Source organism: Papilio xuthus, unplaced genomic scaffold (assembly GCF_000836235.2).
Source record: "Papilio xuthus unplaced genomic scaffold, Pxut_1.1 DF828142.1, whole genome shotgun sequence".
In the NCBI taxonomy this organism is placed as follows: domain Eukaryota; kingdom Metazoa; phylum Arthropoda; class Insecta; order Lepidoptera; family Papilionidae; genus Papilio; species Papilio xuthus.
In genome coordinates this window covers 3241135-3255641 of record NW_013530507.1, presented here as the reverse complement: position 1 = coordinate 3255641, position 14507 = coordinate 3241135, and the positions used below count along the sequence as shown (strand labels likewise).

The following is a 14507-nucleotide window of genomic DNA, read 5'->3' as shown; positions in this document are numbered from 1 at the left end:
GGGGTGTTAAACACTAAAATTCTAATCTATACAAATCACAATTCCCAAACATCCTTTTGATATGCAATGATAAAAATAGAGAATCAAAAAAGAATTTCTGAATTAAATTATTATACATTAAATATAATTATAAAATATAATTTCTACACAAATTATTATGATTAGGTTTTCGGTTATTTACATATTCACAAATGTAATATTTTGGACAGCATACAAAGTATTCATAATCATATGTTATTGTATTCTATTTTATTTATAAAACAATCAAGATAGATCTCTATCTGCACAACGCTTATATAAGGTGACATTTGAACACAATGGCTTATTGTGTGTACTGTTCAAAAATCATTCGTGCACGCACCAAAGGTTGATTACCCCTGTTAATTTTCACTATTAACAACACTAAACGCTCTTGATATAATCTTCATCATTTACAATCATTGCAGCATTGACTCTACTGTCGTCTGCTCGTATTCCATAAAAAAGTTTTCATTGAAATACAGAACAGAAACTTAAAAATGTTGGCAATAACTTTAGCAATTCTAGTATTGTCAGGGACAGTTTTCTCTGAAATAACAATAGGAGGAATTGAAAGGACTATGAGCCCCGGTGTCAAGAGTATGGGATATAAAATAATTTACGGCGAAGACGATATTGCAGAAGTTAACGAGGTTGTTAAGAAAAAAGAGAAACTGGATATGTTGAAGAGCAAAGTCAATATCAATGAAGCTGTCCCGCCGCTGCAGCCGCAAGACGTCAAATGTTTGATGTCAACGGATAATCATTGCACCAAAAACATGTACGAAATTAAAGGTAAGTAATTAATTTCTTCTGCCTTTCTTCTGAGAGGTTAACTGTTAGATCACATCCCCTCAATCGGTCTAATATCCCACTTGTTTAGTGAAGACATAACATCATCCAGTACCAGCTTACGAACATATGTAGGAAAGATTACCTATGTCCCACTCTGTGTGTGGTCGTTATTTCTGTTTGATAGTCTTTGCAAGTAACTTTAGCTGACTGCAAAACCAAGGGTTCCTAATTTGTTGGTATCACTAATTTTTGTTATGTAGAGGAATTCAAAATTAACTGTATGATTATTGCATAAATTTAGCTTAATGGCTTTTGAAGTGTATTCGCATCGCACTGCCGAAATTTTACTTCTTACAAATATTATAAATGCACATGTTGGATGGATGGGTAATAGAAGGTATCTCCAGCATGAATCTCGCTGAATGGCATAGATTTACAACATAGTCTAGAAGAACACAGAGGCGACTTAAGTTTTTTTTTTAATTTTGCGCGGACGCTGCCTTCAGCAACAGCTGGTATTTAAATGAAAAAATGTTGTGATAAATTTTAAGAAAATGTTTTATGTTTTTAGGAATTCTCATTGAAGCACTGAAGAATGATTGTGAAAAATGTTCTGTAATTGAAAAAGAGAAAGCTGGTAAAATTGTAGCGTCCATGTTGGCACACGATCCCGTCGCTTGGAAAATATTCCTTACGAGGTATAACAAACGTCAAATAATTGACATGAAACGAGGATAAGACTCCGATCATCATGCGTTTACGTAAAATAATAACTTATTTTCTAGACTTATAAATTTCTAGGTACGCTATGTTTACGAAACTAAATGCAAAAACTGATAATGATACAAAGCAAAAGACATTTCGATATAAAGTTAAAGGTGAACCTGAAGAGTTACACGAATCTAAAAACAGAATTATTTCACCAGGCGCTTCAGTTAGAGTGAGAAGGTATACATTGGAGCGAGTTTGAATATATGAAAAATAGATATTAAATTGAAAATACATTTAAGTCTGCTAAGACATTATAAAAAATTGCCAATATAAATCTGTATTTAATGAAAAATGCAAATGTAGTTGTACACAGGATGTCCTATTGCATCGTCTTTTTTATACATATTTTTAATTGTCAATTAATTTGAATAAAGTGCTAAATTATTATTTAAGTTTTTTATTCCTGATTTTGAGAGTATTAAAATAAACTATATATGGTCATTTATGTATTGGAATAAAACTCTCTAGTGAATGCTGTTCTATATTTTTACGTTCAGTTTCAATAGACGATAAAATAGATTTACCAATTGTTATAATAAGAGAGATAGACGAACCTCTGATGTAATGATGAGAAAAGAATCCATTTTTTCATGTAGTACATTAGAGTATGTCCACTTTAAGTCATTTGTCATTTTCGTCGGCGTCCTCGTTTTCTTGGGATTGCTCTTTTTCTCCTTCAACTTTGCTTTTCATAATTTTGTTTTCCAAGTACTGCTTTTTATAACTACCGTCAGATTTATATCTGAAATGTAATAAAAAGAATTCCAAATTTATAGTAAAGCATTTTATTATGGAGTAAGTCGGATAAAAAAAAGGATTCATCATCAAAAAAATGAAAGAACAACATATGTTGATTTTTTTATGATTCTCTACTTTTTTGCTAGTATTTTGTTACATTTATTAAGAATAAAGCTGTCATTTCTAATCCTTACTTTTGTTCAAGCTTGTCCCAGTCATCAGGTCGGTTGTCAATGATATGGTGCATCACTTTGTCAGCGCCCTCGCGTTGTCGCTCAGTGCAACTCCTGCAGTCGTTGGCTATGGCGTCCGGCAAATTTTCTGTAAAGTACATTTTGCAGGATATTTAAAAATAGTTACTGAATTTTGAGATGACACAGTGATCTGTCGGATTCTGCCTAACAGAAGACGTCCATTGCACTATAACAAAACCAGTAAAATTATTACTTAAGGTACTTCTTTTATGTCTATACTTACGTTTTAATTCCTTGCCATCGGGTGTGCAAGGTCCTTGGTCGAGAAGACAGTTTACATATCCAGTTAACAAGCGCTCACTCGCCAACACTTCGTCCAGGTTGACGTTGTCATACTTTGTAGTATATGTTGGAGCTGGAAAGCCCTCGCTCCAGTACAGAAGCACCAAGATAAAAATATTTAAAACTATTATTTTCATTGTAGCCTAAAAACAGTCATATCTGTTAATGTTTTACTTTTAATAAATGCTGACTAAATTAGAAATAAAACATAAAATGGATTCTTTTTATTGAAAAAAAAAACACGCGACTGCGACTTTAAGACTCCAGCAAATTTTCATTTTTGTAAAATTGCTTTTAATTAACAACAGGCACTGTGAAAAACAATATTTTTAAATTTGTTCCGTAATATTTCTTCCTCTGATGTAACGTGGGATGAAATAATAGCAATTAATTCACTAGATGTTACTCAAAGAAAACATAAACAACTTCTTCCCTTCATCTTTTTCCTATACACACTACCAACGCCAACCAATCTGCAATTGTTGATTGTTGCGTCAGCGGTCTTTGGATGCGGTTGTCATTTACTATGTGATTTGCCTGCTCGTTTACGTATTCACATTTAAGTATGTGATTAATTTTTACACCATAAATAAAGACCTAATTATTATACATGTATGTACGCCCATTTCTCGCAGCAACAAGTCTTGCTAATCTATTCTCAGACAAATCGTTTATAATCCAATAAACAATCTGTAGTTTTTATTGCCTTGCATTTTTTATTTAATTACCCTAAGTAAAAAACTATAACTTAGATAAGCTGCAAAAAGTATCTGTATATTGCCACTTTGGTATGAGTTCAATATGTATTTAAATCCAATACGTTATAATAAAAAAAACTCGATAGTTAGTTCTAAACGTCAGGTTTTTTATATGTTTACTAGCTGTTGCCCGCGACTCCGTCTGTGCGGAATAAAAATACTCAGTATCCAATGTGTCCAGGATATGTTCTCTTCTTATAAAATACAATCAGATTGATTTTGCCAGACATGAGGAAAATGTTTTTTTTTTTTTGTGTTAGTTAATATGATTTTAAGACGGTCTTCTTGTAAACAATAAATTAATTTAACAATCACAAATGTAATTTGCACATTCATTTAAATAACTATTATTAGTATGTTAAAATATTAAATGCGATGTCATGACCTCATCTTACGTCTATAATGTTAAATCTTTTGTACGAAGTCTTTTAAAAACTACTTGCGCTGTAACAAACGAGTACTGTTCTTGAGTTAAGCAGTTTTTATAAGAGGTCCGTAGGTATCCATAGATTGGATGTTTTGTTATCATAAGGCAAACGAGTGAGCGGCCACCTGGAATCGCTAAAATAGCGAAGTAACTGTTGCCCATAGACATACGCAATTGCTTATAATCGACGAAAGAGGGGTTGCACAGAAAGAGCTTTTTTCCTTCCCATGCATTCCCTCAACCGGAAAATCCCTTACTTATGAGAAAAAACGGTGGGAAGGTAAAGAGGACTAATATTAGGTCTCTGTGAATAACTTGCAACAGGGTAACTGTGAATAAGAAATGGCAAAACAACAGTACAATCAAACGGAAATTTGATAATTAATTCCATAATATAGACACGAAGTATGGTACAAATACACAGGAAAATATTGTAATTTTAATAATAATTTTTACTAAATAAAACTTCTACGTACCGTCAATTGTTTCTCGTGAGATCAAAACGAAGAGAAATTTTGTACTCGCATTTTGCATAACGTATCATTTGTTTTATACTGGAAATAATAGGGCATTTTTCTAAATTGATGCAACCATTTTATACTATTTTCTCTGCATTAAATTGTTTCCTATCATGCAAACATGAAGTACTTAGGAGATTCTAAGTCTCGAGCATATATTGTTTCCTGGTTATTATTTAAAAAATGAAAATATACTTTTAGAGTTATCATTTGACGACATTTATTTGAAAAATTAACTACTACACAAACATTGTAATTAAATGCGCTCGTTCTGTGATATTAATCTATTTGCAAGTCTTTATGATATTTACTATTTACCCGCTACGGCAAATAACGTGGAAATTTTAAGGAGAAACCGCAAAATGCAACATGACAGTTCCGAGGAATAGACGCGACATTGGATAATTTATAATTTTGTTTATGTTTACTATGTTATAGAACATTTTAAGCGATTGTCCACTCTATTGACTTGTGTTACGGTATATTTTGATATGTTTTTTGTACAATAGCCTTGTAGCAAATCGTCTGTGAGGTATACGAGAGTAATGTGGTACGACGCCCTTGCACTAGCAACCAAGAGGTCAGCCATTCAGTAATTTACCTACAATTAAACTTTATAAACACATTACTTCTACAATTATTCCGAAGAGTAATGACAATGGTATTTCCTCAAGCTGTTGTTTAATCTTATTACTTTTTGTAACCCCCATAAGTTTTACGCATGTTAAATTCTACCCAGATACGAATTTATAGTAACGTTTTTTATTTATTTATAAACAACCGTGTACTCGTGGATACCCTGGGAATGTACCATGACGTCACGGAAGACTGGTTTCAAGCAGAGACTACATTCAACCAGCTATTTCTTAAATTTTTCCATCATCACATTATAATAAACTTGCTGAATGTTTGTGAAAACGACGTAAATATCAATGATGAAAAACATAAACAATTGGATGACATTAATTTTACTTGAGATAATAGCGATATATTGCGACCTGTTAACCTTTGAACTGCGAAGGTCTAGGCCATGTGACATAAACATCGTCTGCTACGAAACGCCTTGTGTTATTACTACAGCCTTCTTGGCTCTCCAATAATTTTAGCTCCTATTTACAATAATAATTAGGAAACTGATAAATACAATACACGTCATTAAGTTATTTTTATCATACATTTTACAAAGTACAGAAGATATCATTCTATTGTCAAATGAATTGCAATGTTATTAAAAATTATCCTAGCATTCGTCGACAATAACATAAGGTCTATGTCGTACGTCGTCACGAAGTCCTTATGAACTAAAAAGCATTAAACATGGGTGTAAATTCTAAGTTACCCACTGTATTATTGTGCTTTTTGTATGAAATCAATTAGTTTTATTCATCGTCCATTTTAAAACAAACATAGGTACAGTCACCAACACTCTTCGTGTTTACAAACTGCATTTTGTATGCACAGGACTCATGTGCTAATATTGCCTTTTTCACACATTATGTTTGTCTATGCAAATACTGACATCATCTGTAGAGCAAAATAGTTCAAACTTCATGACTCCATTAGATCAACAATTATTAAATCAATATCAATTCATTATTGTACAAAACTGCACTTTAGTACTTTAACATAAAGCACAATTTTCAATGTCAATTTAAATTTAGTAATTCTATACAACATCAAGCTTTTACGTCATGGTTTTACCTTTAACACAATTAACACCACACATGACGAAGGCGAGTTTTACGAATCGGTAAAAAAAACTACCAAAACGAGTTATCGTATTGTCCAAAAATGAAGCATTGTACACTATAAAAAGTAAGCCGTCCCGATCTCCCAATATACATCAAAGTGTTTTTGTACCTGACTGGACGTCTATAGCTTTATAGAAAAATTAAGGTAAAGAACACAATAATTGCCATCCTATCAATAGGATAAAATGAATTAAAACAATATAAGATTTTAAATTATTATAAATTATATATTATTAGTATACATAATATAATTTAAATGTTATAATAAATACATAAAATTCTATGTTATTTCCACTGTTTGTATATGTTAGTCTTTACCCCATTGATACGGGGGGTTATGTTTTCGCGCGTATGTAAGCTTTTGAGTAAGTATGTGGGTTTAAATGTATGAAAGTTGCCTAGTGAGTCTAGAGCCTTAACCACTGAATCCATTTTAACAATGAAGTGTCGTTCGATTCGTATTCTTCCCTGGAGTGTCATAGGGGTACGACTGTCGGGTTTATTGTTCAATAAACAAATCTTAACAAATACGAGGTTCAGTAGTTGTCTATCTTTCTTAGTTAACAAATTTATAAATTCTATTTCAGAATGAAGAGTGTGGTTCTATTGTGTTTGTTCGTTGTATTGGCTACGGCCGTAGCTGGTCCCGCTGGCCAGTACACTGATCGCTATGACAGCATTAACATTGACGAGATCCTCGGCAACCGACGACTACTCATACCTTACGTCCACTGCTTGCTCGACCAGGGAAAATGTACGCCTGAAGGCAAGGAACTTAAGTGTAAGTATATTTTAAAGTGCTTGCATATCTTTAAAGCTACACATTTCAATCATCTAAAATAAAATAAAAACTGAGTCTATTGACAAAATACAAATATGTAAACAGTAAAATGTGAGGTGTAGATAAAACTTTATAATTTGATATTTAAAAAAAAATTGAGGTAAACTTATTTGCATTTCCTTAATAAGGTATTGTTTGGATTTTAATTTATATAATATTTTATTATTATTATTTTATATTTTATTAGGTTTTATTTATTACTCTTTTTCTCCATTGTTGTCTTATTTGGAATTTCTCTCATGTAACAAAAACTGCTTAAAGTCCCAAGTTAAAGATTCTTAATTTTCCGTGTATTAATTTGCATGTAATTTTATACATTTGCATATACGTAGCACCACTTGGTTGCATTCAATGATTTTAAAATATCATAAACTTTTATCCGCACGAACAGTTAATATGAATTCTATTAAAGCATTGGAGATTATGTTAGATTTAGTTATCGAGTAAAAATATTACCATACCGCGTGACGTGAATATAATTCAAGGAACTATGCCTTCCTTATCATAACATCTAATTTAGTATTTTTCCGCGAATATCGGAATAACAGATTTTTTTACAATTATAAAAAAAAAACTTTAAGCCTTAAATATCTTTCAAGATATTAAAAGAACACGGCCATTCCGTAGATTTCCCTAGGAGGTGTTGCCCAATTATCTAAGAGGAAACAAATAAAATCAGCGAATCTCATTCACATCTTTATTCGAAAAACTGCAAAACATATAACCATGTATACGATATCTTATTAATGACACTAATTTATTTATTATTTTCCAGCTCACATAAAAGAAGCTTTAGAAAACAATTGTGCTAAATGTACCCCGCCTCAAAGGACGCGTTCCCGTCAAGTCATTGGCCATCTCATCAACCACGAGCCAACATTCTGGAACGAACTCTGTCAGAAATACGATCCTACCAGCAAATACACGCGTAAATACGAGGAAGAGTTACGCACAATTGCCGCGTAAATTAGAGCAAATATTACGCACAATTCCTGCATAATCTAACGTAAAATCCTTTTATTGTCGCAATTAAAGTCGTTAATTAATCACTAAGGGTGTATTAGTATTACTTAGTGGAAATTTCTCATCCTAAACATACTCTTTGTTATCATTTCACGGCTTTCAGTGCGGCGATTATTAGAATATAAGTTTTATTCGAAATGACAACTGTCGCTGTTGATTTATTTATTACAATATGAAATTAATTAATTGAATTATTGTCGCATTTGATTGTGTTAAAACGTTTCCGAGTAAATTTTGCAACAATTATTTAAGTGTTATACAAACATCGATTATATTTTTTTTGGCAAATATTACAGAATTTTACATAATATAGCGACTATAAAAATTAACCAAATTTATAAACTCCAGAATTGAATAAATGAATAATTAGAAATCATATTTTTTTATTTACAAAATAACGATATTTGTCCCTTTTTTAATCCTTCCCGTTTCGCGCGTTCTCTTTGTACAGAATTTTATTTCTAAACGTTGGTCTCTACTGATAGAATCTCTGTACGAAATCATGTATATGAATTTTACATAGTGATGGAAAGTTAGTTACGTTTATAATTTTTTGTATCGTAGTTGCGGCAATAGGAGCAGATATTTCTGGAATGGTCATTCAATATCTTATTTCTGTGAATTCATAACCCAAAAACATCAACAATCTAAAATCTGTAAAAAAAAAACAAAAACTTTTTTGAAAAAAAAGGCCGTATACGTAAACGGCAATGTTAAAATCGTCTAGATTTGTCTAACCTAAGTTTAGCAATCAATGCTTGTCTCATTTTACTGAATATTTATAAGTTAACAGCATGTAATACGTACAGCCAATGAAAAAAGTGTTTATGTAACTTTTACTGAATTGATTAACCTTAATAATAATTCCTAGTCACCTTTTTTAAATTCTGTTTCTTGTGTCATGATGTAAGTTTTATTACTAAGTAACGTCGCCTTGTATTTGTTGTTTTATTAATTAGTCTTTGTTCTCTGTGGGATTTGACTGCAGTGACATTTTGTATCTGTTATATAAATGTAAGGGATGACATATATTAGTACAATTTGTTTTGAGGGTTAGATAGATGTTAACGTATTAAATGATTGAGTATTTTCGTCTGCTTGTTCAGCCATGAGATATCCATTACAGGCATAATCCTTCCCCAAAGAACGTCACGATGATTGGTCCGGTGCTATCCATATGAATGATATTTGATGATGTTTGCGTCTAGCATGTACTAATAAGAAACTATAGATTAAAATATAGAAGAAGAAATGCAAGTTATATTATTTATGGATAAAGGGAAAATAAGGGGCGAGATAGAAAATAACGGGGGAGCGTTTATGAAGAGAAGCTTATTGATTATTGAAATTGCCTTTTAAATTATTATTTGAAAAATTTACCATAATGTTAATCGTGTTAGGCTCTAAGTACAAATGTTACCAGATTCATGGGTTAATTTTATTGAAGTCTAAAGTTCGAAAAAATGAAAAATTACTTTTCTTTCTTAAAAAGTATGTGCGTAGTATGTACGACGCTCCGGCTCTATATTTATCAATCTGCAAAAAATATCTTACTTGGCCTATCCTTTCCAAATGGAATGTTTTTGTTTCATATATTTTATGTTTTAATTTCTTAATAATGTTTATCGTTTAACTGGAAATGTAAACTATAAAATATTTTTTTAAGTACAATGCGTTAAGCTTGACACATCCACACTTTAACTTAGAATGTAACTGACTAAGTTAAATCCTTACAACATAAAAAGTGGTTTTCATGACGTCAATATTTCTCACTGCAATAATGGTATGGTAATAGATTTTTTCTTAGAAAATCACAATCAGTGGGGACTGATGTATTGGCGAAAAAAAATGTTTCATTGTCAAAATCACGATGTAACTTTGGTATATAATGTGACTACATATTGTGTTTGAATTAAGTTAACAATTGTGCAGCGTTGGATTTACTTAGATTTCAGGTACTGTAATATTTAGATTTATTAATTTTCTTTTTAAAATGGAAAATAAGAAGTTTTGTTCCGTCCACACAGGTGAAATTATTTGGAACTGGAATATTGAGAAAAGAGGTGTTTTAATTCATGTAGATAAAAAGTTTTAGCATAGACATATTAATGTGTTAATGCTATTAATTTCATTTAACAGTTTTTTAATCTGTTAAAGTCATCATAAACCTACACTTGCACAATATAGGAATTAATACATCGAATTATTGATATAGTTGTGATTATTATATTGCAGAATGAATACTTTAACAGTGGCTTGTTTGTTGGCCGCGATGGCGATTGCGACCGCCATGCCGTCACCCTCGGAAACCTATACTGATCGCTTTGACAACATCGACCTAGACGAGATTATCGGCAATCGTCGCCTCCTCGTGCCCTACATCCATTGCGTTCTGGACAAAGGAAAGTGTACTCCCGATGGCAAGGAGCTTAAATGTAAGTTGTCCATTAGATTTATAAACGTTTAAAGGTTGAGTTGATTGTCACTAGCAAGATATTTATTTCTATTGGACGAACGATCTAAGAAAGACGAGGTTGCTTGCTTATCTTATACATATATAAAATTCTCAATGTTAGTTACCACACTTCTTCGAACCGGCTTGACCCATTTTTATGACATTTTATATGCATATTCCGCAGATCTAAGAATCGGCTACTATCTATTTTTAATTCCAGCTTTAAACCTGAATAAGATAATAGATAAATAATAAGAATGCCCATTTATAACCTAAATATCCGTAGGCAAATGTTCTATTCTTCTATATCTAAAGCATGAAGAATATTTGTTACTAGGACGGTACCCTAAAGTTATTGTTCTCTGCCTGTTCTTTTGGGTAAAGAGCACTAGTGCATCGTTATTTCACGCATATCATGTTAGTTGAATATTCAAGGTGAGACGTTTTTATCAAATACAAAAATGTATTTCTTAATAATTTCTTATATGAAGGACTATGTAAATTTAGATTTATATTTATTCGATTTGAACTCGCAGTTCTATACATCTATCTATCGATATCACATTTCTCATTTTTTTTTAATTCTTGACTTAGATTTCTAATCAAAAACCCTGTTCTTTTCTGAGGAAGTTCAGTGTTGAAATTTTGTGCTATTTTTTATAGTTTGATTATTAAATTTTGAAATTATAATAAATTCTTACTAAACATATTCTTACAATATCAAAGCATATTTTATTTTTTATTATAATGCATTTTATACAATCGGAATTATTGTAAAATATATTTATGTAAATGTTTTCTGGCAGAGTGTCGCTCCAGATCCGATATTAATAATAGTTTACATTTATTTTTATTCAAAGACTATTAAAAATAATTTAATTAAATCTGTATTGTTGCTAAGGTAATACTTGCATATATTTAATCTTTGACTAGTCGACCTTATTGCGACATTGGCTCTTCACCTAACTTGATCGCCTTGTTTCAGCGCACATTGCTGAGGCGATTGAGAATGATTGTGCGAAATGTACCGAAGTTCAACGTAAAGGTACCCGCAAAGTACTCGGCCATCTCATCAACAACGAACAGGAGTTCTGGGACGAGCTGACTGCAAGATACGACCCCGAACACAAGTACTCGGTGAAATACGAAAACGAATTGAGAACCTCCAAGTAAAATAATGACGCATAGTTTTTTTTTAGCTTGATGTAGCTTTATTGTTTTGTTTTTTGTTGGTAGTAATAAATTTTTGTTTTCTTTTTCTAATTTTGAGTTTTTATTCATATTCTATACGCAGTCTCTGGCTACTAAAAAAAATTAGAAAGCACAAAAAAGTTTTTAAGGTTTATATACTAAGGAGACTAAAAAGAGAAATGGAAGGAACTTCGCATTATTGTTTGATGGAATTTTAGGGTCGAAGTTATTAAAAGTACAGTACGCGACATTGTATTTGTACTTTTAGAGCAAAGACAAGTTGGGATTAATTTTTAAGCTGTTAAAACCGAAAAAAATTGTATTACTCAATGGTTTTACAACTCTATATCTATGCCAACTTAAATAGGTCGTAATGGTCTAGTGGTGTACTTATCTCAGGAATAAAAAATAAGCAATTGTATCATTTAAATTAACATAACACTGTCGGTTCCTGCTTTGAGGAAAAATGCAATTGTAGAATGTATCGGGGATAAAAAATATAAAATATTAGCTCTTGCTATTTAGTCCTAGCCCGCGATTTTACGCGTGTGGAGGATGAATTAAAAAAAATCCTACATTAAAACTATCATTCCCTATTTTAGACGTTTTTAGTAAAAATTCAGGAAAATCTTTTATTGGTCTACGACCACGTAGTACTAGAAACCTGTGTGGTTTATGTCTGTAACTCAGTGTTTTGGGCTGTGCGTTGATAAATTTCAATCAGTTAATCTGTTTTTTCCCTTATATGTTGCGATATCCCTATTAGCGAATTTTTGGATGGATGGATGGATGTTTGTTAGATGGTATCTCCAAAACGGCTGCATAGATCTCGCTGACATTTGGCATAGATGTGGAACATAGTTTGAAAAAACACAAAGGTAATCAACTTTTTGTTAAATTCCGAGCGGACGGATTCGCGGACAACAGCTAGTATATGCACATAGTAGAAAAACAAGGACCTTGATGACTATCTATGTTGTAAATCGATTGTACTCATAACTAAGATCGGATATTTATACTAACTGTTGATTCCCGGCGCTGTCTGAATGAATATAAACAATACTGCTTGCTGAAAATTTAAAACATAGTCAATTTATTTGTTTAAAAGAAAAATGATTTAGAAACATTAGAAATTGGTTATTTTATATTCTAAGGATTGAGTTGAATCTTTTCTGCTTATTTCAGTTAATTTATTTTCTACTCTATCATATTAGTCTGGAAAGCTCAAAATATTTTCATATACTATTATCGTGACATTTGCGCATATAACGTTAGAAATTCGTTAATCCCAAAATTAATTATTAGCCCATATATTAAGGCTATGTTCTTCATCTATGCCAATTTTAGCAAGATCCATGCAGCCGTTCTGGAGATACCTTCGAACGAAAATCCATTTAACCAAAACATTCGCTTATTAGTAAGATAGACTAGGGCTAACTTATATTCCGAGAGGGAGCTACCTCGAGACGGACGAGAGCGAAAGCGTGCCCGTGGCCCCGTCCCGATGCGTTGGAGGAACAGAGAGGTTTAGTGGGTATGCCTCCGCTATGGAGGAGAATCCCACATAACTTCCGCGTCCCCCCGGGGCGCGGAGTATGCATAAAGGATTCCTCTCTGAAAAAAAAGGGCTAACTTATATTAGTAACGATATTCGTTCGATGTCAAAGCTTTAGGCTTAAGAAATGTAAATAAAAATGTAAATGAATTGTAATAATTGTATTGAACCAGCATTTTAATATAAACTTGATGTATCCTGACAAACGTAACATGAACATGTCGTGTGTAATTAGTTGGAAAATTTTAATGTACGTCGGATCTATCGACAGGTATTGTCTTAACGTCACATTGATCACTTCAATTAGCCTCGTACTTAGATATAATAGGCAGGCTGCAACCCATTGCATTAGTTGACAGTTTGCTTGCAAGTAGAACGCATCTTAGATCTATCTTGCTTGTTTATCAACAATTAATATTTACAGGTATTTTTTTCCGTATCATAGCTGTTGATAGCTTTGCATATTCGTTATTCCTTGTTCGAAATAAAGCTTCAATTTTAATACAAATAAAACCTTAATAAATAAGCTTAATTTAATTAAATTTGCCTTCTCACTGAAACGTCACGAGGGAAATCTGTTTACAAATTACGTTAATCCCGATGAAAATATGAAGTAGATCATGCCATGTGTGGAAAAGTGTCGTTAATCTGTTTGAAACATTACGGCAATATAATTAAATTTATAGAATACTAGCCGTGCCGCGACTTCTACCGTCTAGAATGGTGTCTTTGGGTAGGATTTTTGATTATACAACCTAATTACTTAACAAATAACACAAGCCATACCACGGCACGATTCGCCCTCGGGAACCTTTTTTGCCATTACAAATTAGCTTATATCTTTACTCAGGCTCCATACTATCTGTGTATTCAATTTCATTTAAATCGGTTGAAAAGTTTTTACGTCAGCGTGCGACAGACAGACAGAGTTACTTTCGCAATTATAACATTAATTAACTAAGGATTTTATTGTTATTACAGAATTAATTTAATGATAAAGAATTTCTATAATTCACAGATCCAAAATGAATACTTTCCTGATGGTTTGTCTGTTGGCGCTGGTGGCTGCTGTGAGCGCGGATCAATACACGGATCGCTACGACAACGTGGATTTGGACGAGATCCTATCC

General features: G+C 32.2%; 4 protein-coding genes across 6 annotated transcripts in view; 3 read left to right on the top strand and 1 right to left on the bottom strand.

Annotated features, from left to right (window-relative positions):
* Positions 1–344: 344 nt before the first annotated feature.
* LOC106114170 (uncharacterized) lies at positions 345–1941 on the top strand. Its single transcript, XM_013307269.1, has 4 exons — positions 345–366; positions 447–813; positions 1385–1511; positions 1615–1941. Exons 2-4 carry the CDS (start codon positions 519–521, stop codon positions 1781–1783), a joined length of 591 nt encoding a protein of 196 aa, XP_013162723.1. The 5' UTR covers positions 345–366; positions 447–518; the 3' UTR covers positions 1784–1941.
* Positions 1942–2052: 111 nt separating this feature from the next.
* On the bottom strand, positions 2053–4609 carry CSP12 (chemosensory protein 12). Its single transcript, XM_013307270.1, has 4 exons — positions 4520–4609; positions 2800–3001; positions 2517–2643; positions 2053–2326 (listed from the first exon to the last, which is right to left on the bottom strand). Exons 2-4 carry the CDS (start codon positions 2993–2995, stop codon positions 2206–2208), a joined length of 444 nt encoding a protein of 147 aa, XP_013162724.1. The 5' UTR covers positions 2996–3001; positions 4520–4609; the 3' UTR covers positions 2053–2205.
* Positions 4610–6361: 1752 nt separating this feature from the next.
* LOC106114174 (ejaculatory bulb-specific protein 3-like) lies at positions 6362–8363 on the top strand. Of its 2 annotated transcripts, XM_013307273.1 has the most exons (3): positions 6362–6457; positions 6900–7093; positions 7929–8363. In XM_013307273.1, the coding sequence occupies exons 2-3, from the start codon at positions 6901–6903 to the stop codon at positions 8117–8119; spliced, it is 384 nt and encodes a 127-aa protein (XP_013162727.1). In that variant the 5' UTR covers positions 6362–6457; position 6900; the 3' UTR covers positions 8120–8363.
* A 1751-nt stretch (positions 8364–10114) lies between these two features.
* The window catches only part of LOC106114173 (ejaculatory bulb-specific protein 3-like), a 6208-nt gene continuing 1815 nt past the window's right edge, over positions 10115–14507 (top strand). Inside the window, exons 1-2 of one of the 2 annotated variants that reach the window (XM_013307271.1) lie at positions 10115–10131; positions 10412–10611. In XM_013307271.1, coding sequence (XP_013162725.1) covers positions 10413–10611 — 199 coding nt within the window. In that variant the 5' untranslated portion in view covers positions 10115–10131; position 10412. Of the gene's footprint in view, positions 10132–10411; positions 10612–11616; positions 11805–14507 lie in introns of those variants that run through there. The other variant, NM_001312292.1, reaches the window with a different exon arrangement.

Excerpts from the sequence above, each read along its gene's own strand:
- LOC106114170 (XM_013307269.1), top strand. The coding sequence starts at position 519 with ATGTTGGCAATAACTTTAGCAATTCTAGTATTGTCAGGGACAGTTTTC. Across the intron at positions 814-1,384 it reads AAACATGTACGAAATTAAAG|GAATTCTCATTGAAGCACTG; the intron begins GTAAGTAATTAA and ends TTATGTTTTTAG. Across the intron at positions 1,512-1,614 it reads TGGAAAATATTCCTTACGAG|GTACGCTATGTTTACGAAAC; the intron begins GTATAACAAACG and ends ATAAATTTCTAG.
- CSP12 (XM_013307270.1), bottom strand. The coding sequence starts at position 2,995 with ATGAAAATAATAGTTTTAAATATTTTTATCTTGGTGCTTCTGTACTGG. Across the intron at positions 2,644-2,799 it reads CGATGGCAAGGAATTAAAAC|AAAATTTGCCGGACGCCATA; the intron begins GTAAGTATAGAC and ends TGTACTTTACAG. Across the intron at positions 2,327-2,516 it reads TGGGACAAGCTTGAACAAAA|ATATAAATCTGACGGTAGTT; the intron begins GTAAGGATTAGA and ends ATTACATTTCAG.
- LOC106114174 (XM_013307273.1), top strand. The coding sequence starts at position 6,901 with ATGAAGAGTGTGGTTCTATTGTGTTTGTTCGTTGTATTGGCTACGGCC. Across the intron at positions 7,094-7,928 it reads TGAAGGCAAGGAACTTAAGT|CTCACATAAAAGAAGCTTTA; the intron begins GTAAGTATATTT and ends ATTATTTTCCAG.